Consider the following 24,566-nt stretch of genomic DNA (forward strand, 5'->3'; position numbering starts at 1 on the left):
TCTCAGACAGCATTGACCCAATTTTGACAAAACGTGGGTGAATGATGCATCTTGCCATAGAGATCCGGAATTTACATAATTACACTGATTGGCCAGATGGGGACGCTATGACAAGAGATTGAAAATGCAGACTTTCAAAGGTCACGCCCCTCAACCCGTTTGACGTAAAGTCTAATTTAATTTGCCTCAGGGACCCATTAGGTCCGCCATGATGGATTTTCCACCATTATGAAAAAGGAAAAAAGGTCTTGCACCAAATGACTTATCTGCATGGAACATGATATTTGGTATCTCTTAGAAGTCGACCGATTATGGTTTTTCAACGCCGATACCGATTATTGGAGGACCAAAAAAGCCGATACCGATTAATCGGACAATTTTTTTAAATGTCTTTTTAATAATGACAATTACAACAATCCTGAATGAACACTTATTTTAACTTAATATAATACATCAATAAAATCAATTTAGCCTCGCGTAAATAATGAAACATGTTCAATTTGGTTTAAATAATGCAAAAACAAAGTGTTGGAGAAGAAAGTAAAAGTGCAAAATGTGCTATGTAAGAAAGCTAACGTTTCAATTCCTTGCTCAGAACATGAGAACATATGAAAGCTGGTGGTTCCTTTTAACATGAGTCTTCAATATTCCCAGGTCAGAAGTTTTAGGTTGTAGTTATTATAGGAATTATAGGACTATTTCCCTCTATACCATTTGTATTTCATTCAACTTTGAATATTTGATGTTCTTATTGGCACTTTAGTATTGCCAGTGAAACAGTATAGCTTCAGTCCCTCTAGTTAGCGCGTTAACTAGCTAGCCATTTCACTTCAGTTACACCAGCCTCATCTTGGGAGTTGATAGGCTTGAAGTCATAAACAGCGCAATGCTTGACGCACAATGAAGAGCTGCTGGCAAAACGCACAAAAGTGCTGTTTGAATGAATGTTTACGCGCCTGCTTCTGCCTATCACCGCTCAGTCAGATACTTGTATGCTTGTATGCTCAGTCAGATTATATGCAACGCAGGACACGCTAGATAATATCTAGTAATATCATCAACCATGTGTAGTTAACTAGTGATTATGATTGATTGTTTTTATACGATAAGTTTAATACTAGCTAGCAATTTACCTTGGCTTACTGCATTCACTTAACAGGCGGTCTCCTTGTGGAGTGCAACGAGAGAGAGGCAGGTCGTTATTGCGTTGGACTAGTTAACTGTAAGGTTGCAAGATTGGATCCCCCGAGCTGACAAGGTGAAAATCTGTCATTCTGCCCCTGAGCAAGGCAGTTAACCCACCGTTCCTTGCCCGTCATTGAAATTAAGAATGTGTTCTTAACTGACTTGCCTAGTTAAATAAAGGTATACAATTAAAAAAATATATATATTTTTTTTAAATCTGCAAATTGGCGGCGAAAAATACCCTAATTAATCAGCCATTCCGATTAATCGGTTGACCTCTAGTATCTATGGACAACGGTCTCTTATTGCAATATGTTTCAGATTAGTACCTAAAACAACAATATTCACCAATAAACATTCACGTGGGTGTGATCTGGCACATAAATGCATATATAAATCAGTCAAGGATATTTGTATTGTAACAAAACACTGTGAAGACTCAACAAATGCAAGAGCATTCATATCGACCACACGGTGGCTCTAACGATTCAAATTTGTCTCACGTGCTCAGGGACATGAGTCTAGCTGACCCACACGATATTTCAGACTTCTGGCCCGATTTTGACTAAACTTGGGTAAATTATGTGTCTTGCCATATGACCAAGAAGGCCAACACTCATTTTGAAGTCGTAGGCAGGACTACCTCATCACATGACCATGAGTAACCATAACTGACTCATGTCCACTACACTTTCAAATGTACATTTTCACATTTTAAGGTCGACTAGGGCTGTCAAATGATTCCAAAATGTAATTGACTTTATCCCAGGATTTGCTGTGATTAATCACAATCAATAGCAAATTCATAATTTGCTCAAATTGAGCTGTAATTTAAGATATTTTATACAAAAAGCATTACAGCAATATCTTCATTTTTTCCAAAGTAACGGTTAGGAAAATCAGGTAAAACACACTTTCTTAAACCTCAAAGTCAACTTGTTTTGACATAGTATTGTTTTTAGCTGTATAGATGATGTATTTTGGATGTTTTCAGTGTATTTTGAAAGCTTTCAGACAATGCGATTAAAAAATGTCCACAAAAATGGCAAAAAGTTAACTTTAGTTAATGTTTACTTGTTAAACGCTAGCTTCTCTGTTCTTTTCACGGGGGTTCTTCCAACGGTGACTGGCCAAAGTATGACGAAGAGAAGCGTGCACCTGCAGCAGTAACACTCCGAATGTATTGCTCAGATTTACAACATTTAAAAATTGTACGCACTTCAATTATTATACTCAGGTAGGCTGTTACCTTTTTAATAGAGTGCATTATAGAATTAGACATTTTTACCACCACCTTTTCACATGTGAGGAGAATAACACAATTTCACTACCTCATGTGAACTTCCAATTCCACATGTGAAAGTTTGCCTAGCGGTTAAGAGTGTTGGGTCAGTAACCAAAATGTCGCTGGTTCGAATCCCAAGCCAACTAGTTGAAAAATCTGCCGGTGTGCCCTTGAGTAAGGCACTTAACCATAATTGCTCCAGTAAGTCGCCCTGGATAAGAGCGTCTGCTAAATGACTAACATGTAAATGTGGAATGTTCTTATGTGAAACTGCAAATTTGTTTTTCACGTATGATTGTTCATAACATGGTGAAGTGATATTTTCACAGGTAGATTTTTTTTTTTTACACATTGATGTGAACTTGCAATTCCACATGTGAACGTGATATACAATTCACATGTGAGATGAAAACAAGTTTTTTTCACTTGTAAAAATGTGGTGTTAACGTGAAATTTTATGCATGTGAAAATATGGTTTCACTTGAAGTTTAAGCTCTACATGGGAAAACAACTATTTCAAATGTGAAACAGCAAATGTGACATGTTTTTTGTTTTAAGGGTGCACACAAACATGTGATGAGTAACCTTGACTGACACCTGAAGACTTGAGTTGGCGCCTCAAGCCTAGTCATTATCTCAGCTGGCTCACACAGACTTGTGATGGGCAGGAGATCTGGGTTTGAACCCCGGTTGGGTCACATTAATAAAATACCAACTGTGACCTGGGATCTCTGTCTATCTGTTCGTAGGTTGCCTTTACAGTGCTGTTTGACCTGGAGGCTATGCTTAAGGTCTGGTGTCTGGGCTTCACGGGCTACATCATCTCCTCTCTGCACAAGTTTGAGTTGCTGCTGGTGGTGGGGACCACCCTGCACATCTACCCTGACCTCTACCACTCCCAGTTCACCTACTTCCAGGTAATGAATACACACACATGCACATACACACAATCACACACACACGATTATGGGGCTGCTTTGCTCATAAAAAATCACTAGTGATGCCACTTCTTATTTATTTTCTGTGACCACGCTAGTGATGCATGGGTTGACTCATAACTCGCAGTCCCTGCAGTTATATCTGTGGGGCGAATGGGTTTAGGGTCATTAAATATCGTGTGGTTGAAGGGCAGGTTGAATTAAGATAAACGATACTTAAAAACATCCATAAATGTATAACTATCGTGCAATTTCTATAGTCTACATTGTGGTTTTTCTTTCCTTATTTTAAGTTGTAGTGCATAAGTCTAAACTTTAGGGCTTAATTGTACGTGTGCCAAATTGCCGACACAGCCAATCGCCAAACGGGAAGAAAAAATGTACGTCAATCCATGGGGGCAAAACGACATTGGCGAAGTTTAATTCAATAAGACAAAAGCTATGAAAGGAGAGTTGAAAATAAAGAGAAGGGAGGGACAGAACAGTAATGTTTGGGAAAGATTTGGTGAAGCGGTAGAAGAGAGTGATAGCAGTGCCGGTTATGTTATGTGTGATGATTGTGAGGCCCTATACAAATTCCACGGTCACAAGACGGATCTTCAAATAGGCCTATGACATGTCAAGGGAACTGTTGTTTAGATGGGTTCAATGGAAACGGAAATCTGGAAAACTAATCAGAATAACCAACAGTTTTTTTTGCAAAATCCATAGTCCTCTGATAATACTAGTCCCGTGTGAATCGACATCCCTGTGTTTTGAGAGAAATGTCTGAGTTTTATAGCTGTTGCTCACGGTATGAGCAAGAAAAAATAACTGGGGTATTCTGGGGTAATAAATACATAACCAATGTTCTCTAGTAATACTTGTCCCATGCGAACAGGGCTATAGCCTTAATAATAACTCCTGCAGAATTAAGCATTTCTTGAAGAAAAATGATACCCCAAATTTAGACAAAATTTGGACTTGTGGAGAAATATCATTTTCTTTCTGCATCTTGAGAGAACGCAATGCTCCGTCAGATACGATCTGTACAGGTGCTGTCTTCATCATGAAAGCTGATCGTTTTTCAACCACATAAAAAAAAGCATCGAAGCCAAACTGAAATCTTATCAGAAACACGTTGGCTCGTTCTCAAAGCTTTTTCCTTACAACTGATCAAACTGATGGGCATTTGGATATTTTGCACAGAAAATGTTTGCCTTTTTTCTTCTTTATTGTATTTTCTCCCCAGTCCCTTGACATCTTTTCTCTGCGAAGGATGACACAGAGAACTTTACAGATGTTAACTAGATAGAATGCTCCAATCGATCTAGTACCTTATTCTGTCTTCTAGGGCAACATATCATGACAAAAGAGAAGCTGCTTAAATCTAATTATAGACAAATAGCCTACCAAAATGTTAGACCATTATAAGCACAAACATATCTAAATCAGGCAAAAGAAAATACTGCACCCCCTGTCAAAAAATAGTTCTTCAGTCTTTTGACTGTAGCCTATAGCGCATCTTCTATATTTGCGGGTTATGGTTGGGTGCCTCAGCTTTCCACTTTATCACATAGTCGGTCGGTTGTGGATGGGTTATTAGCAATTGCAGGTGGGTGTGGCTGAACAAACAGCTGAACCACGCACCACTAGACCATGCATTGATGAACATAATTACATGTTCATTCAATCACTGATCCAAGCATTATAACAAATTCTGACAAATGTTAATGCTATCAAATTGTATATGATGAGTTGAATGCTTTGACTGATGTTGTATTAGTCAGCACTAACATACAGGGTTTGTTCGTCCCTATGCCACTAAATTTATAAACATGGATTTCCACTATTTGGTGAAAGGCCTATCATTCACATGAACCCATGATTAAACTGGCCCTACTTTTTTTTGTCTTCACTGTGGTGTGTGTGAGTGAGAGACTATGTGCATGCAGTCAGAGGAGACGAGGCAGAGAACAGCAAGCAGGCAGCACCTGCTGCCGTTTCCCCGTCCTAATCGTTCACTAAATGTGGGTAATAATGTGTGCTGGCAGTTGCCTTGGTGGCTTCTGGGTGGCCTGTGTGTGTGTGTCTGTGTTTTTGCAACTGTGGATATGTATGTGTGTGTCTGTGTGTATGTGTGTCTGCATATATGTTTGTGTGTGTGTGTGTGCATTCATGTGCCAGTGTGTGTGTATGCATGCTTGTGTGTGCGTGTGCGTTCATGCCTGTGTGTGCGTGCGTTCATGCCTGTGTGCGTGTTTGTACGTGCGTGTGTGTGTTTTGGTAGCATCTGTTGAGAGAAGCAGGCAGGATCAGGTCGGCTCATGTTGAAAAGCCTCATTAAGAACAAGAAGCTGTGAGGGAGTCATTCTGCCATACTCACAACAGGAGAGACAAGAGGGTCGCTGTATGATTCTAACATCAAGGTGACAGGTTTAAGTCCCACAAAGTGCTGGTCACACCAATATTTCAGGTTGAAGTCCCATAAAGTGCTAAAAAAAACAAAGCTGTAAGTTCAAGACTCAACGGGTTGGCAACACCAATGTTGTATGTTCAAGTCCCACAGTGTGCTGGAAACACCAATGTTCAAGTAATATAAGGCTCTGGCAACACCAATGTTGTATGTTCAAGTCCCACAATGTGCTGGAAACACCCATGTTCAAGTCATATAAGGCTCTGGCAACACCACTGTTGTAGGTTCAAGTCCCACAAGGTGCTGGAAACACCAAGGTTGTAGGTTAAAAGCCGATGGTGCTGGAAACACCAAGGTTGTAGGTTCAAGTCCCATTAGGTGCTGGAAACACCAAGGTTGTAGGTTCAAATCCCAAAGGGTTGGCAATTTTATGGGCTCAAATCTCACATTATATACTCAGTATTTTTGTAGATTTTGCAACATAAAGGTAATAGGTTCAAGTCCTGTTAGGACAACACATTATCAATACTATGGGTTCATTGTCCATTTTGATAACAGTGTCTGCTAAATTAGACTGTATTGTATTATGAAAGTCCATGAGAGGTCCATTGCTTTGGAGGCCAAAAGGTATTGTAGCGAACTCCTTATTGAAGAAGATAATGCATTTTACCCGGAAGATTTAGGAAAAAACATTTTTTTTTCTTTCAGGATCTTCTAGAATCCTCTGTGTGAGGAATTAGGCCTAAAAGAGGCATTTGTTCAGTGTATTCCTTATTTTCTTTACGATGGGGCATTTCACTTTGAAAGGTCAGACTGAGCTGATTGTCATCCGGTCTGGTCAAAATGTCACATACATTAATTACACAAACACACACACTGTTTAATCACAGGAACGTGATTTTATTTTACCTAAGTGCTGGCCATCTGCTAAACAGCCAGCTACTTTTTCCATTTCAAAACTTTTCAAATAAAAATGTACATTTGTTTGTAAGAAAAGTCAGTTGATCCCTCTCCAGCAAGAATGAACGACATACGACATCTTCTAGCGATCTATTGATAAGACAGGCGCTTGTCAGTCACAAAGCAAGCGATGAACGGGAAACACTTCTGGTTTGACAGTCTGCTGTCTGTCCCACCTCCCGCTACCTGTGTGATTTGTATTCCGTCACGACTGGTATATCGACGTTACCACACGCGGAGGATAAAATAGACTTTCCGCCATCTCAACATCCCTCTAAGGCTAGCTTCCTAGCCCCGGCCTGCTAGCTGTCTGATTCGCCATGTCTCCAGCCAGCCCAACCACTCACTGGACCACTATGATCACTCGGCTACGCATGCCTCTCCCTAATATCAATATGCCTTGTCCATTACTGTCCTGTATAGTGAGTATTGTCTTATTTCACTGTAGAGCCTCTAGCCCTGCTCAATATGCCTTAACTTCTAGTGACTAGCAATCCCGGATCCGGGAGCGTAATCATAGCCTCAAACGAATTAGCATAACGCAGCGGACATAAATACTCCTAGAAAATGTTCCTATTCATGAAAATCACAAATTAAATATATTGAGACACAGCTTAGCCTTTTGTTAATCACACTGTCATCTCAGATTTTCAAAATATGCGTTACAGCCAACGCTAGACAAGCATTTGTGTAAGTTTATCATGGCATAATGCTATGCTAGGCTCTGCTGGCAGCAGGCAACATTTTCACGAAAATAAGAAAAGCAATCAAATTATATAATTTACCTTTGAAGAACTTTGGATGTTTTCACTCAGGAGACTCCCAGTTAGATAGCAACCATTCCATCTCCAACGACCAGTTCTGATAGCCTTTAGCCGTACCCTTATCCTACTGATCCTCTCTTCCTCTGGTGATGTAGAGGTTAATCCAGGCCCTGCAGTGCCTAGCTCCACTCCTACACCCCAGGTGCTCTCATTTGTTGACTTCTGTAACCGTAAAAGCCTTGGTTTTGTGCATGTTAACATCAGAAGCCTCCTCCCTAAGTATGTTTTTTTCACTGCTTTAGCACACTCTGCCAACCAGGATGTCCTAGCCGTATCTGAATCTTGGCTTAGGAAAACTACCAAAAACCCTGACATTTCCATCCCTAACTATAACATTTTCCGACAAGATAGAACTGCCAAAGGGGGCAGTGTTGCAATCTACTGCAGAGATAGCTTGCAGAGTTCTGTCTTACTCTCCATTTCTGTACCCAAACAATTTGCGCTTCTACTTTTAAAAACCCACCTTTCCAGAAACAAGTCTCACACCGTTGCCACTTGCTATAGACCACCCTCTGCACCCAGCTGTGCCCTGGACACCATATGTGAACTGATTGCCTCCCATCTATCTTCAGAGCTCATGCTGCTAGGTGACCTAAACTGGGATATGCTTAACACCCCGACTATCCAATCTAAGCATGATGTCCTCACACAAATTATCAATGAACCCAACATGTACAACTCCAAATCCATAAACACGGGCACCCTCATAGATAATCATCCTAACCAACTTGCCCTCCCAATACACCTCTGCTGTTTTCAACCAAGATCTCAGCGATCACTGCCTCATTGCCTGCATCCGTAATGGGTCTGTGGTCAAACAACCACCCCTCATCGCTGTCAAACGCTCCCTAAAACACTTTGTAATCGACCTGGCCCGGGTATCCAGGAAGGATATTGACCTCATCCCATCAGTAGAAGATGCCTGGTTATTCTTTAAAAGTGCCTTCCTCACCATCTTAAATAAGCATGCCCCATTCAAAAAATGTAGAACCAGGAACAGATATAGCCCTTGGTTCTCTCCAGACCTGACTGCTCTTGACCAGCACAAAAGTATCCTGTGGCGTTCTGCATTAGCATTGAAATACCCCAGTGATATGCAACTTTTCAGGGAAGTTAGGAACCAATATACACAGGCAGTTAGGAAAGCTAAGGCTAGCTTTTTCAAGCAGAAATTTGCATCCTGTAGCACAAACTCAAAAATGTTCTGGGACACTGTAAAGTCCATGGAGATTAAGAGCACCTCATCCTAGCTGCCCACTGCGCTGAGGCTAGGAAACCACCGATACATCCACTATAACTGAGCATTTCAATCAGCATTTTTCTATGTCTAGCCATGCTTTCCACCTGGCTACCCCTATGCTGATCAACAGCCCTGCAACCCCCACAGCAACTCCCCCAAGCCTCCCCCATTTCTCCTTCACCCAAATCCAGATAGCTGATGTTCTGGAAGAGCTGCAAAATCTGGACCCCTACAAATCAGCCAGGCGAGACCATCTGGACCCAATCTGGATCCTCTGAGATTCCCAAAGATTGGAATGCTGCCGCGGTCATCCCCCTCTTCAATGGGGGAGACACTCTAGACCCAAACTGCTTCAGACCTATATCTATCCTACGTGTTTCCTATAGCCAGCCACAGAGTTATGGTTCATATGCTATTTACTGTGCTTTGATTGACAATCAGTGTTGACCAATTTATAGGTGATGAACTGACTGAATATAGTCGATAACCTATATCCTTTTACCATTCATAAATCATACAACGTAGTTATATGTCCATAGTATCGCACTGAGACAAGTAAACCAAAGATCTTGTTTGGATTCTCCTATGCTTTGTAGCCCATGTCAGGACTTCCCAGACAGTGACACTAAAGTGAGTGACTGGTCAGTGTACTGTAACCTACCAAATCGCATCGGTAAGCGAGACACTCATTTGGCTCCCTAATTTGCATTCTTTTTAGCAATTATCTGCAGATAAATTATAAAAGTCGATGAAGATTGTGAATCCTCCCTGCAGGAACAATAGGTACTGGAGCCTGATTCTGGTCCAAATATTAAGGATAATTTTACCTAAAATTATGCCAAATCAGAAAGATATAGTACTTAAGACTAAGCTTTTTATTTCTTAAATTTGACCTTTAATTTCTTTTTCAAGATGAAGTGGGCTATCTACTTAATTTTTGTTTTACTAAAATACATAAAACATCATTGTTTTAATTCATATCTTGTAGTAAAACTCTAAAGCTAACTTTAATTTCAACAGAAGGTGTAATGTTAAAAAGGTTACATTTTCTCCACTTACGCAAAAATAGTAATGACCATATAGGCTTCGACAATGTCCAAAATACCTAAAAATACACTGAATTCATAACTCAAATAAGTAATTTAAATTGTAAAGCATTTCTACACAGTACCACAATAAATCATACTTTTTCTTGCATGTCTCTTGACATAAGCAAAACAAACATAAATATTTTCATGGTGGAACATACATTTTTTATTATTTTTATTTTACCTTTATTTAACTAGGCAAGTCAGTTAAGAACAAATTCTTATTTTCAATGACGGCCTAGGAACAGTGGGTTAACTGCCTGTTCAGGGGCAGAACGACAGATTTGTACCTTGTCAGCTTGCGGATTTACTAGTCCAACGCTCTAACCACTAGGCTACCCTGCCCCCCCCAGGGTAGCCTCATGGTGGGGAGGGGAAAATAAAAACAAAAGAGGAGAAGGAAAAGGATGGCATGTTCAGAGTCAGTACCTCTGAAAAAAGATGTCACACTTCTCTGTCATCGCATCTTACGAGTTCCAACCCGTTTTTGCTATTTAATTACTTGTTTTGTGTTTATCTAAAAAAAAATATACATAACATTCATACAGTGGCAAGAAAAAGTATGTGAACCCTTTGGAAATACCTGGATTTCTGCATAAATTGGTCATAAAATTTGATCTGAACTTCATCTAGGTCACAACAATAGACAAACATAGTCTGCTTAAACTAATAACACACAAACAATTATACGTTTTCATATCTTTATTGAACATACCGTGTAAACATTCACAGTGCAGGGAGGGAAAAGTATGTGAACCCCTGGATTTAATAGTTGGTTGACCCTAATTTGGCATCAATAACCTCAAACATTTTCTGTCGTTGCGGATCAGACCTGCACAATGGTCAGAAGGAATTTTGGACCATTCCTCTTTACAAAACTGTTTCAGTTCAGCAATATTCTTGGGATGTCTGGTGTCAACTGCTCTATTGAGGTCATGCCACAGCATCTCAATCTGGTTGTGGTCAGGACTCTGACTGGGCCACTCCAGAAGGCATATTTTCTTCTGTTGAAGCCATTCTGTTGTTGATTTACTTTGATTTGGGTCGTTGTCCTGTTGCACCACCTAACTTCTGTTGAGCTTCAATTGGCAGACAGACAGCCTAACATTCTCCTGCAAAATGTCTTGATAAACTTCGGAATTCATTTTTTTGTTGATGATATCAAGCTGTCCAGGCAAAGCAGCCCCAAACCATGATGCTCCCTCCACAATACTTTACAGTTGGGATGAGGTTTTGATGTTGGTGTGCTGTGCCATTTTTTTTTTGTGTGTTCCTTCCAAACAACTCAACTGTAGTTTCATCTGTCCACAGAATATTTTGCCAGTAGCGCTGTGGAACATCCAGGTGCACTTTTGCAAACTCCAGACGTGCAGCAATGTTTTACTGGACAACAGTATCTTCTTCTGTGGTGTCCTCCCATGAACACCATTCATGTTTAGTCAACAGAGATGTTAACATGTTCCAGAGATTTCTGACACTCTATGATTCTTCTTAACCTCATTGAGCATTCTGCGCTGTGTTCTTGCAGTCATCCTTGCAGGACGGCCACTCCTAGGGAGAGTAGCAACAGTGCTGAACTTTCTCCATTTATAGACAATGTGTCTTACCGTGGACTGATGAACATCAAGGATTTCAGAGGTACTTTTGTAACCCTTTTCAGCATTAAGTCAACAATTCTTAATCTTAGGTCTTCTGAGATCTATTTTGTTCGATTCATGCTTCACATCAGGCAATGCTTCTTGTGAATGCCTAATTTTGTGAGTGTTTTTATAGGGCAAGGCAGCTCTAAAAAAAATGTCACCAATCTCGTCTCATTGATTGGACTCCAGGTTAGCTGACTCCTGACTCCAATTAGCTTTTGGAGAAGTCATTAGCCTTCGGGTTCACATACTTTTCCAACCTACACTGTGAATGTTTAAATGATGTATTCAATATAGACAAGAAAAATACAATAATTTGTGGGTTATTAGTTGAAGCAGACTATTCTGTTTGTCTATTGTTGTGACTTAGATGATGATCAGAACAAATTTGATGACCAATTTATGCAGAAATCCAGGTAATTCCAAAGAGTTCACATGCTTTTTCTTGCCACTGTATGACTGTCAATAACTTCTGGACATAAGACAGTTACTAACCTTGATTTCTATTCTATTGCCAAATGTCCAGTCACTTGAGAACAAGATGGATGAGTTTTGTTCAAGAGTCTCCTATCAGAGACTTGAAAATCTGCAATATTATATGTCTTGCAGAGACGTAGCTGGATTACTCTAGGTCAAATCAAATCAGATTTTATTTGTCAATTGTGCCTAATACAACAGTTGTAGACCTTTCCATGAAATGCATACTTAAGGGCGTTTAACCAACAATGCAGTTTAAGAAAGTAGAGTTAAGAAAATATTTACAAAACAAAACAAAGTTACACAATAAACAATAATGAGGCTATATACTGGGGTTACAGGTACAGAGTCAATGTGCGGGGGCACATGTTAGTCGAGTTAATTTGTACCTGTAGGTAGGGGTAAAGTGACTATAAATAGATAATAAACAGTGAGTAGCAACAGTCTAAAAACAAAAGAGGGGGGGGTCAATGCAAATAGTTGGGGTGACCTTTTGATTCATTGTTTAGCAGTCTTATTGCTTGGGAGTCGAAGTTACTAAGGAGCCATTTGGACCTAGACTTGGTGTTCTGGTACTGCTTGCCGAGCGGTAGCAGAGAAAACAGTCTATAACTTGGGTGACTGGAGTCTTTGGGAAGATACGTTGCCCTTCCTCTGGCACCGCCTAGTTAATAGGTCCTGGATGTCAGGAAGCTTGGCACCAGTTATGTACTGGGCTTACGCACTAAACTTTGAAGTGCCTTACGGTCGGAGGCAACCGGTCAGGATGCTCTCTGCTGTAGAACGTTTTGAGGAAATCTTTTCAGTCTCCTGAGGGCGAATAGGAGTGGTCGTGCCCTCTTCACGAGTGTCTTGGTGTGTTTAGACCATGATAGTTTTTTTGGTGATGTGGACACCAAGGAACTTGAAGCTCTCAACTTGCTCCACTACAGCACAATCGATGAGAATGGGGGCGTGCTCGGCCCACCTTTTCCTGTTGTCCACAATCATCTCCTTGGTCTTCATCACGTTGAGGGAGAGTTTGTTATCATGGCACCACACTGACAAGTCTCTGACTACAGCTCAGTGTTCAACAATATTGTGCCCATAAAGCTCATCACTAAGCTAAGGACCCTGGGACTAAACACCTCCCTCTGCAACTGGATCCTGGACTTCCTGATGGGCCGCCCCCAGGTGGTAATGGTAGGCAACAACACATCTGTCATGTTGATCCCTAACACAGGGGCCTCAGGGATGCATGCTTAGTCCTCTCCTGTACCACATGTTCACCCACAACTGCATGGCCAAGCACGACTCCAACAACATCATTAAGTTTGCTGACGACATTAACGGTGGTAGGCCTGATCACCAACAGTGATGAGACAGCCTATAGGGAGGAGATCAGAGACCTAGCAGTGTGGTGACAGGACAACAACTTGTCCCTCAACGTGAGCAAGACAAAGGAGATGATTTTGGACTACATGAAAAGGAGGGCCGAACACGGCCCAATTCACCTCGACGGGGCTGTAGTGGATCAGGTTGAGAGCTTCAAGTTCCTTGGTGTCCACATCACCAACAAACTAACATGGCCCAAGCACAACAAGACTTTTGATGAACAGATCGACCTCTGCTGCAGAGAAATTGATATGAGATTACATGCTTCTTGGCATAAGAAGGCCTTTACTCTTTGCAGACATAGTGAAAGAGTGCTTTTTGTCTTCAGCATAAATAATGTGCTGACTTCACTAGCAAACATGCTATTCTAAACCAAATACATTAACTACAACTTTCTTACACAACCTTAATAAGAAGGGTTGAAGATATAGGAAAATACATTGGTATGCAGCTAAACGAGGATATATCACTGGCTCCGTGTTTCAGCTTAGCATTTGACGAAAGCACAAATGTTTGTGACCTTGCTCAGTTATGTGTATGGGTCCGGTCCCCTAAAGATACGTCTTATCGGAAAGAAATATTGTGCTTATTACTGCAAAGTGAAACAGGAGGAGCGGATGTGTTGAATGCACTTCAGACCTTTATGAATGGGAACAATCTGAACAGGTACAATCTTGCATGTGTGTGCCCTGATGGAGGCCCAAAGAGAAGGGACTTGTCAGGCTGATGAGAAAGAGAGAGGGTATCCTCAACTTCGCTGCATATCTTTGCATCATATATCAGTAGGTACTTGTTGCAAAACTCAAGAACAGAGAGTTGAAGATTGTGATGAATCTTCGCCATTTTCGTAAACTGCGGCAGGAGTATGAGACAGAAAATGGCGACTTGGTGATATACAACGAGGAGAGATGGTTATCTCATGGCAGAGTACTTGAGCAGTTTTTGAGTCTCCTCCCCCAAATCTGCGAATGCCTCTCAACCAAGGGGAGAGACGAGCCAGACTTGGAGAATCCAGAATGGGATATTAAAGTATGCCATAATTGACTGACCTCACCTGCCAATGCACTGAATCTCAATATCCAAGTGAATACAAATCCACATAACCAGGGGTGGAATTGGGATGGGGAGTGAACAAAATATATATTTTAGAATAGAATGTAAGATTTTACAATGGGATGTTCCCAGAGTGACTTTTTACCCTTCAATTTAATCCCTGTAGGTAACATGCTGTGTCGTCACAACGTTTCAAAACAAAATCACCACACTGTTCTTACCTGACAGACAGTTTGTGTACTTCCCAAAACTCAGAGCAGTCACCGCAGATGACCAGAACTTTTTCAAATTTCAACTAGAATGTATTTGTGGAAGTGTTGGAGGAGCCGAGGGGGGAGTTTTAATCCAGATTCCAAGATGTACAGGAGTACAATGAGTTTTTCCATGTCATTGAGACCCCTTCCAAGTCCCAGTCTCTTCTCTGGCCCCAGTTATCACAGGCCTCTCCCCTGACTGTGCTGCAGTGGAATGTGAAGTTGTTTAGCTTCTGGGAAATGACACCCTGAAAGCTGAGATGGGAACCGGTCTTTCCCACTTCTGGAACATGGTCCCTGACACAGAGAACCCAGCTCTGAAGCAGTGTGTGCTAAAAAGTGATATCCTTTTTTGTGAGCACATATACTTGTGAATCAACATTTTCAACCATGAACATTGTGAAGAGAAAAACACATGAACAGACTGACCAATGCACTTCTGTACTGCATTACAATGATTGCAATGACACAGGACAAGTATTGTATGAGGAGTGTCAAGGAGCAGCAGGCACAATTCTGCTAATCATACATTTAAGCAGGTTGCACATGGCTATTTGTTTTATGAGAAGGGTCTGCTAATCATACATTTAAGCAGGTTGCTCTTCATTAGGTGTGTTTATACATGGTGTTTTATGAGAAGGGTCAAGGTTATACATGGCTTGCTCTTCATTTGTGTTTATACATGGCTATTTGTTTTATGAGAAGAGTCAAGGTACAGCAGGTACACCTCCACTCATCAGGTTATTAAGGTTGCTCTTCATTAGGTGTGTTTATACATGGCTATTTGTTTTATGAGAAGAGTCAAGGTACAGCAGGTACACCTCCACTCATCAGGTTATTAAGCAGGTTGCTCTTCATTAGGTGTGTTTATACATGGCTATTTGTTTTATGAGAAGAGTCAAGGTACAGCAGGTACACCTCCACTCATCAGGTTATTAAGCAGGTTGCTCTTCAATAGGTGTGTTTATACATGGCTATTTGTTTTATGAGAAGAGTCAAGGTACAGCAGGTACACCTCCACTCATCAGGTTATTAAGCAGGTTGCTCTTCAATAGGTGTGTTTATACATGGCTATTTGTTTTATGAGAAGAGTCAAGGTACAGCAGGTACACCTCCACTCATCAGGTTATTAAGCAGGTTGCTCTTCATTAGGTGTGTTTATACATGGCTATTTGTTTTATGAGAAGAGTCAAGGTACAGCAGGTACACCTCCACTCATCAGGTTATTAAGCAGGTTGCTCTTCAATAGGTGTGTTTATACATGGCTATTTGTTTTATGAGAAGAGTCAAGTTTATACATGGTGTTTATACATTATTTGTTTTATGAGAAGAGTCAAGGTACAGCAGGTACACTCTCCACTCATCAGGTTATTAAGGTTATTAGGTTGCTCTTCAATAGGTGTGTTTATACATGGCTATTTGTTTTATGAGAAGAGTCAAGGTACAGCAGGTACACCTCCACTCATCAGGTTATTAAGCAGGTTGCTCTTCATTAGGTGTGTTTATACATGGCTATTTGTTTTATGAGAAGAGTCTAGGTACAGCAGGTACACCTCCACTCATCAGGTTATTATGCTCTTCAGGTGTGTTTATAGATGTCAAGAGAAGAGTCAAGGTACAGCAGGTACACCTCCACTCATCAGGTTATTAAGCAGGTTGCTCTTCAATAGGTGTGTTTATACATGGCTATTTGTTTTATGAGAAGAGTCAAGGTACAGCAGGTACACCTCCACTCATCAGGTTATTAAGCAGGTTGCTCTTCATTAGGTGTGTTTATACATGGCTATTTGTTTTATGAGAAGAGTCAAGGTACAGCAGGTACACCTCCACTCATCAGGTTATTAAGCAGGTTGCTCTTCAGTAGGTGTGTTTATACATGGCTATTTGTTTTATGAGAAGAGTTGCAAGGTGTGTTTATACATGCAGGTACACCTCCACTCATCAGGTTATTAAGCAGGTTGCTCTTCAATAGGTGTGTTTATACATGGCTATTTGTTTTATGAGAAGAGTCAAGGTACAGCAGGTACACCTCCACTCATCAGGTTATTAAGCAGGTTGCTCTTCATTAGGTGTGTTTATACATGGCTATTTGTTTTATGAGAAGAGTCAAGGTACAGCAGGTACACCTCCACTCATCAGGTTATTAAGCAGGTTGCTCTTCAATAGGTGTGTTTATACATGGCTATTTGTTTTATGAGAAGAGTCTAGGTTATGAGAAGAGTCAAGGTACAGCAGGTACACCTCCACTCATCAGGTTATTAAGCAGGTTGCTCTTCATTAGGTGTGTTTATACATGGCTATTTGTTTTATGAGAAGAGTCAAGGTACAGCAGGTACACCTCCACTCATCAGGTTATTAAGCAGGTTGCTCTTCAATAGGTGTGTTTATACATGGCTATTTGTTTTATGAGAAGAGTCAACTCATCAGGTTACAGCAGGTATACACCTCCACTCACTCAGGTTATTAAGCAGGTTGCTCTTCATTAGGTGTGTTTATACATGGCTATTTGTTTTATGAGAAGAGTCAAGGTACAGCAGGTACACCTCCACTCATCAGGTTATTAAGCAGGTTGCTCTTCAATTAGGTGTGTTTATACATGGCTATTTGTTTTATGAGAAGAGTCAAGGTACAGCAGGTACACCTCCACTCATCAGGTTATTAAGCAGGTTGCTCTTCAATAGGTGTGTTTATACATGGCATTTGTTTTATGAGAAGAGTCAAGGTACAGCAGGTACACCTCCACTCATCAGGTTATTAAGCAGGTTGCTCTTCAATAGGTGTGTTTATACATGTTTTAGCAAGAGTCTAGGTTCAAGGTACAGCAGGTACACCTCCAGGTTCAAGGTGTGTTTATACAGCAGGTACACCTCCACTCATCACGTTATTAAGCAGGTTGCTCTTCAATAGGTGTGTTTATACATGGCTATTTGTTTAATGTGCTGCATTTGGAATGTATTTTTATTTAAAAAAAATATTACATTAGCAGACAAAACGTATTAATTGAGGTATGTTATTTCAATTTGAGGTTAACGCGGCGGCTCTCTCAGTGATTGAATTCTGCCGATTTGTGACTACACTGCTCTAGGGGGGTACATCAAGGTGTGACGTGGCCGTATTGAAAACAGGCAGACGGAAGACAATTCTTCCCTTCAGGGCAAGATACCACTGTTCGGCGTCGAACACACTTACAGATTGAGAAAGAGCCTACGTTGTTCTCCCCTAATAGTAGCTCACTTCATCTGCCTGAAGGTCTACACATACTGGAAGTGCTAATCACTATGGTAAAAGGTTGTTCCTCCTCCATCCTACATCCCTGTTTCACCACCAAACACAGTGTCACACTAGTCCTCTGTACTTGTTTGTGACGCATACTGTTTAAGTGGTGTACCCAGCAGCAGTGGAGCCATTGGAGAATAATCTGACACAGACACAGGAAAATGAGACATGTTATTCAGTACAGGAAGATACCACAGCCACGAATGAAGAGCCTAGCTCTAACACCAGACAGCAAAACAGGGGACCCTCCGTTAGTATCAGATCACTTGACCGTTGAACAACAGGCCGCTGCCAAGAGAATGCTTTTGGCAGTGTAATGATTTTTCAAGGAATGAGAATGATATAGGCTGTATTCCATCACTCCAAATCCACATCAGATTGAAAGACCCCTGTACAAAATACTTACATATCTGTTCCATAGCCAGTACACCAGGAGGTGAAGGAGTACCTGCAGGATCTAATCAACAGGGGCTGAATCACAAAATATAAGTCACCCTACTTTTCAGCCATTGTCTTTGTCAGCAAGACTACAGAGAAGTGAACCAGAAATCAGTACCAGAAAGACCCCATCCCTTCAATACAGGACATGTTAGATTAGCCTCCGTGGCTTCCTCACCAGGGGCTTCATCACATCCTGGGGCTTATATCAGTGGGTGAGGATTCCCTTCGGCTCCGCCCCGGCCGAGTTCCAGAGAACATGGAGGAGTGTCTGTGGGGTCCGATAGATATCTGTCAGCTATATCTAGACGACAACCTAGTTCACAGCCAGTCCTTTGATGAGTATGTCTGACACACGTCCAAACAGTCCTACTTCGATACCAACAGCATGGCATCATGCTCACTGCTAAGAAATGTGAAATGTTCAGGGCTAAAGTGAGGTTCTTAGGCAGGATGGCGTCAAAAGACGGTTAAACAATGGACACAGCGGATGTGGCTCCTGTCCAGACCTTGATGGAGAGACATCCAGCTACAGTAGGGGAACTCAGGCAGGAGTTAGTGTTATTTTCCTAATACAGGTGAAGTTGGAAGTTCACATACACCTTAGCCAAATACATTTAAACTCAGTATTTCACAATTCCTGATGTTTAATCCTAGTAGAAACTCTCCGTTTTAGGTCAGTTAGGATCACCACTTTATTTTAAGAATGTGAAGTGTCAGAATAAGAGTGGAGAGAGTGATTTATTTCAGCTGTTATGTCTTTCATCACATCACAAATATTAATTTCCACTAAGTTTGCTGCTTCATTGCCTTTAGATATTTTTGTCAGATGTTACTATGGAATACTGAAGTATAATTACAAGCATTTCATGTCAAATGATTTTATTGATAATTACATGAAGTTGATGCAAAGAGTCAATATTTGCATTGTTGACCCTTCTTTTTCAAGACCTCTGCAACCCACCCTGGAATGCTGTCAATTAACTTCTGGGCCACATCCTGACTGATGGCAGCCCATTCTTGCATAATCAATGCTTGGAGTTTCTCAGAATTTGTGAGTTTTTGTTTGTCCATCCGCCTCTTGAGGATTGACCAAAAGTTCTCAAAGGGATTAAGGTCTGGGGAGTTTCCTGGCCATGGACCCAAAATATCAAAGTTTTGTTCCCCGAGCCACTTAGTTTTCACTTTTGCCTTATGGAAAGGTGCTCCATCATGCTGGAAAAGGCATTGTTCGTCACCAAACTGTCCCTGGAAGGTTGGGAGAAGTTGCTCTCGGAGGATGTGTTGGTACCATTCTTTATTCATAGCTGTGTTCTTATGCAAAATTGTGAGTGAGCCCACTCCCTTGGCTGAGAAGCAACCCCACACATGAATGGTCTCAGGATGCTTTACTGTTGGCATGACACAGGACTGATGGTTGCGATCACCTCGTTTTCTCCAGGCAAGCTTTTTTCCGGATGCCCCAAACAATCGTAAAGGGGATTCATCAGAGAAAATGACTTTACCCCAGTCCTCAGCAGTCCAATCCCTGTACCTTTTGCAGAATATCAGTCTGTCCCTGATGTTTTTCCTGGAGAGAAGTGGCTTCTTTGCTGCCCATCTTGATACCAGACCATCCTCCAAAAGTCTTTGCCTCACTGTGCGTGCAGAGGCACTTACGCCTGCCTGCTGCCACTCCTGAGCAAGCTCTGTACTGGTTGTGCCCCGATCCCGCAGCTGAATCAACTTTAGGAGATGGTCCATGCGCTTGCTGGACATTCTTGGGCACCCTGAAGCCTTCTTCACAACAATTGAACCGCTCTCCTTGAAGTTCTTGATGATCCGATAAATTGTTGATTTAGGTGCAATCTTACTGGCAGCAAAATCCTTGCCTGTGAAGCCCTTTTTGTTCAAAGTAATGATGATGGCACGTGTGTCCTTGCAGGTAACCATGGTTGACAGAGGAAGAACAATGATTCCAAGCACCACCTCCTATCAAGCTTCCAGTCTGTTATTCGAACTCAATCAGAATGACAGAGTGATCTCCAGCCTTGTCCAAGTCAACACTCACACCTGTGTTAACGAGAGAATCACTGACATGTTGTCAGCTGGACCTTTTGTGGCAGGGCTGAAATGTTTTAGGGGGATTCAGGTCATTTGCATGGAAAAGAGGGACTTTGCAATTAATTGCAATTCATCTGATCACTCTTTATAACTTTCCGGAGTATATGCAAATTGCCATCGTACAAACTGAGGCAGCAGACTTGGTGAAAATGTATATTTGTGTCATTCTCAAAATTTTTGGCCTCAACTGTACACCCTATTAGTATTTGGTAGCATTGCCTTTAAATTGTTTAACTTGGGTCAAACATGTTGGATAGCCTTCCACAAGCTTCCCACAATTTGTTGGGTGAATTTTGGACCATTCCTCCTGACAAAGCTGGTGTGACTGAGTCAGGTTTGTAGGTCTACTTTCTTGCACACACTTTTTCAGTTCTGCCCACAGATTTTCTATAGGATTGAGGTCATGGCTTTGTGATGGCCACTCCAATACCTTGACGATGTTGTCCTTAAGCCATTTTGCCACGACTTTGGAAGTATGCTTGGGGTCATTGTCCATTTGGAAGACCCATTTGCAACCAAGCTTTAACCTGACTGATGTCTTGAGATGTTGCTTCAATATACCCACATGATTTTTCTACCTCGTGATGCCATCTATTTTGTGAAGTGCACCAGGCCCCCCTGCAGCAAAGCACCCCCACAACATGTTGCTGCCACCCCCGTGCTTCACGTTTGGGATTGTGTTCTTTGGCTTGCAAGCCTCCCCCTTTTTCCTACAAACATAACAATGGTCATTATGAACAAACAGTTACATTTTTGTTTCATCAGACCAGATGACATTTCTCCAAAAAGTACCATCTTTGTCCCAATGTGCAGTTGCAAACCATAGTCTGGCTTTTTTTATGGCGGTTTTGGAGCCGTGGCTTCTTTGCTGAGCGGCCTTTTAGGTTATGTCAATATAGCACTCTTTTTACTGTGGATATAGATACTTTTGGACCTGTTTCCTCATGCATCTTCACAGGATAGAACAGTAGCCAATCAAATGCATGCATCTGACTTGCTCGAGAATTGAAAGAATAACAATTACAAAGTAGGCCCCGTTGTCTACACCCGTTGTATTCGGCACGTGTGACAAATGCAGTTTGATTTGTTTTGCTGATCTACGATCGGAGCTCTGACCACGTCCTTACCAGACAGGTTAAACACGGGTCGATGGGGTCAAAAAAAGTCAATTATCATTATGCTATTCAGAGTTCAATCAGTATGCATCAGCTGTTTGGAGCAAGGGAAGGAGCAGTAAGAAGACAAAGGAATCTTTAGAAGTCCAAAGAAACATGCATAGTACGGACAACATGTCTTAACCTGATCCCAAAGCGAGTCCCAATGGCTACAGGAGTTTGCAAGACAGTACAAACAGATCTGGGACCAGTCTACATTTTGTCCTCTATAGACACTCACCTGGAAGTTAACACAGGAGGTCAGTACGGCTGGAATGGTTGTTTTTATACTGCTACCAGTATTCTATATTTGGTTTGGGAACCTTGGGTTACATTTACACTAGGTAAACATGAACTATACACATCTGTTTGTGCTGTGTTCCCAAATCGTTTCGTTCATGTCATACCAAATATACTTCTTGGCATAACAATGCCCATAGGATTTACAAAGACCACACAAAAATATGTGGGATCATTCTAATCAACTACCAGCATTGTATTGTCCGTGGTTATTGGAGGGAGTACAGTACTTAAGAACGTTTTCTGAAAAGCTTTTTGTTTAATTTCACTGGAAGGTCTGCTTGTAAGTCGGACCTTTTGGACTTAATTAGACTAATAGGTTTTGATCCTCAATAAAATGAAGTAAATGCATTGGTATTATCATATTTGGGATGCTTTCTCAAAGCAATCTGGCTCATATATCAAATAAAACAAAGACAAATGGATTGCATAAAGAATTGGATATGTATAGCACTTTATTTCCAAGTTCTCCAAATGCTTATTTATTCATTGTAAAGGGGAACACTCGCCTCAAAATGATCTCTCTCTCACTCACTCACTCACTCACTCACTCACTCACTCACTCACTCACTCACTCACTCATAAAGACTTCCCTTCTCTCCCCACAGGTACTGCGAGTGGTGCGTCTGATAAAGATCTCCCCGGCACTAGAGGACTTTGTGTACAAGATATTTGGTCCCGGTAAGAAGCTGGGCAGCTTGGTGGTGTTCACAGCGAGCCTGCTCATAGTCATGTCAGCCATCAGTCTACAGATGTTCTGCTTCGTGGAGGAACTGGACCGATTCACCACCTTTCCCAGAGTAAGAGTTATTTGGAAGCACAACTGGTATAATGTGTTATGATGCAGTCATAATGCATTATAAGACCTGTTCCAAGCATCTATGATCCTATTTGAATGTTAATCCTTCAGTGAATAATGTTGGCCTACTGTAGCTCATTCACTAGGGTAAGACCTCATTCACTCACTCACACACTCATTCACTTAAGGTAATGAATGATTGGGATGAGTTTAATATTACAGGCCAAATTCCTGATTTGTCCTTTTCTGAGCAACTGAACCTGTAGCATAAAAACGGGTCCCACTATTAACTCCCACTTTTCTCCCCACTGAACACTATCCATTCTTTTCTTCTTGAACACGTGATGCACAGGTGTTAACAAATCTGGAAAAAGTCAGGGAAATGATGCTAGTGTGGTGGTATTTAATTTGTCGACAGATGTGGGGCCCACCGCCACCTCCTTTGATTTCTAAGTGCTCATCAGCTTCTTTCTTTCTCATTAGTCACATCCTTTCATCCACCCCCTCCCCGCCCCTTTTCCCCCGCTTCCACTGATTCTAGCACAGTTGGACTTGGAGTGGTTCTCGTAAACAGATGCCGCTCTTCGTCTTCCCTTTTCCGGGACACGGCCACACACACACACACACACACACACACACACACACACACACACACACACACACACACACACACACACACATACACATGCACATACACACACACAAACAAACTCTCAAATGGATTCACACATGGATTCACACCAACCACAAGTGCATGGACACACTCACATACACACACAGGCACATATGGGTACATTCACACAGGGGCACATAATGCATACACACTGCACACACATCAGATTTAATGATGTCCCCCGTGGATAGATCTGTTGCTGGGTTTATCATTATCTGCAGTGACTTGGGGTGTAGATTTAGGAGAGGAGAAGAGAGGGGAGAAAACAGGAGAGGGATCTGTCTTATTCTCTATCTCCAATAACCCCCTTAGCCCTCCCCCTCAGTTTTGTGCGATCCCGCGAGCCCCATCGTGTCATAGTGGTATCCCAATTCAAGTTTGAGCGAGACGTCGTGCCTTTTCAACCCTCTAGTTGGTCCTCCAAACAAAGTGAATCGAGATGCATACTTTCTTTCGAGTGGTAACCAAAACTCCCATGAAGCTCTGCGATCCAAGTTTGTAGAGTTGCTTCAGGAAAAATGACAGACAAATATACTAGGAGGGAAGCAAATGTAAGTAATTATAACTTCATAACAAATCATGCTTTGCTCAGAATGTTTGTGCAATACATTTCAACGACCAAAAAACACTTCTGGGTCATGAATCGGAAGCTACGCACTTATTTCTCAACCTCCCTGATCTGAAATATTACTTAACTGTTGCTGCTGACCGAGATTTACCACCTGCAATGAAAAAGAGGAAGGGACAGGGGGACTCCAAGCTAGGATGAAAATGCTCCTCTTCCTAATATCTTGATGACTAATGTCCAATCGCTGAAAAAAATACCATCAGTGCAAGGCTTCAATCGCAGAGGGACATCAGGGAATGGTTTGCCATCGTTTTTACAGAGACATGACTTACGAACGATACACTCGACTGCTATTCAACCAGACATCGTTTCCATTTTCCGTATGGATCAGACGGCGGTTTCAGATAAGAGTGAAGGGACCGGACCCCAAACTCATCGAGATGGAGAGGGCACATAGAAATGGCACTTTCTTCCCCGAAGGACGGCCCAGATCTATAGTGGTGAAACTGCTCAGGTTCAAAGACCAGGATAATATTCTCATA

At 41.6% G+C, this 24,566-nt stretch overlaps 1 protein-coding gene across 5 annotated transcripts in view; it reads left to right on the forward strand.

The window, feature by feature from the left end:
* Window positions 1-24,566, forward strand: part of nalcn (sodium leak channel, non-selective) — a 267,054-nt gene that overhangs the window by 117,943 nt on the left and 124,545 nt on the right. For all 5 annotated transcript variants that reach the window (XR_008139651.1, XM_052521864.1, XM_052521866.1 and 2 more), the window contains 2 exons: window positions 3,220-3,387; window positions 22,593-22,784. Coding sequence is in view for 4 of the 5 variants with exons in the window: in XM_052521864.1 (XP_052377824.1) it covers window positions 3,220-3,387; window positions 22,593-22,784 (360 nt within the window). In the remaining variant the exon portion in view is untranslated. The remainder of the gene's footprint in view (window positions 1-3,219; window positions 3,388-22,592; window positions 22,785-24,566) is intronic.

This window comes from Oncorhynchus keta, chromosome 7, assembly GCF_023373465.1.
Source record: "Oncorhynchus keta strain PuntledgeMale-10-30-2019 chromosome 7, Oket_V2, whole genome shotgun sequence".
Lineage (NCBI taxonomy): Eukaryota > Metazoa > Chordata > Actinopteri > Salmoniformes > Salmonidae > Oncorhynchus > Oncorhynchus keta.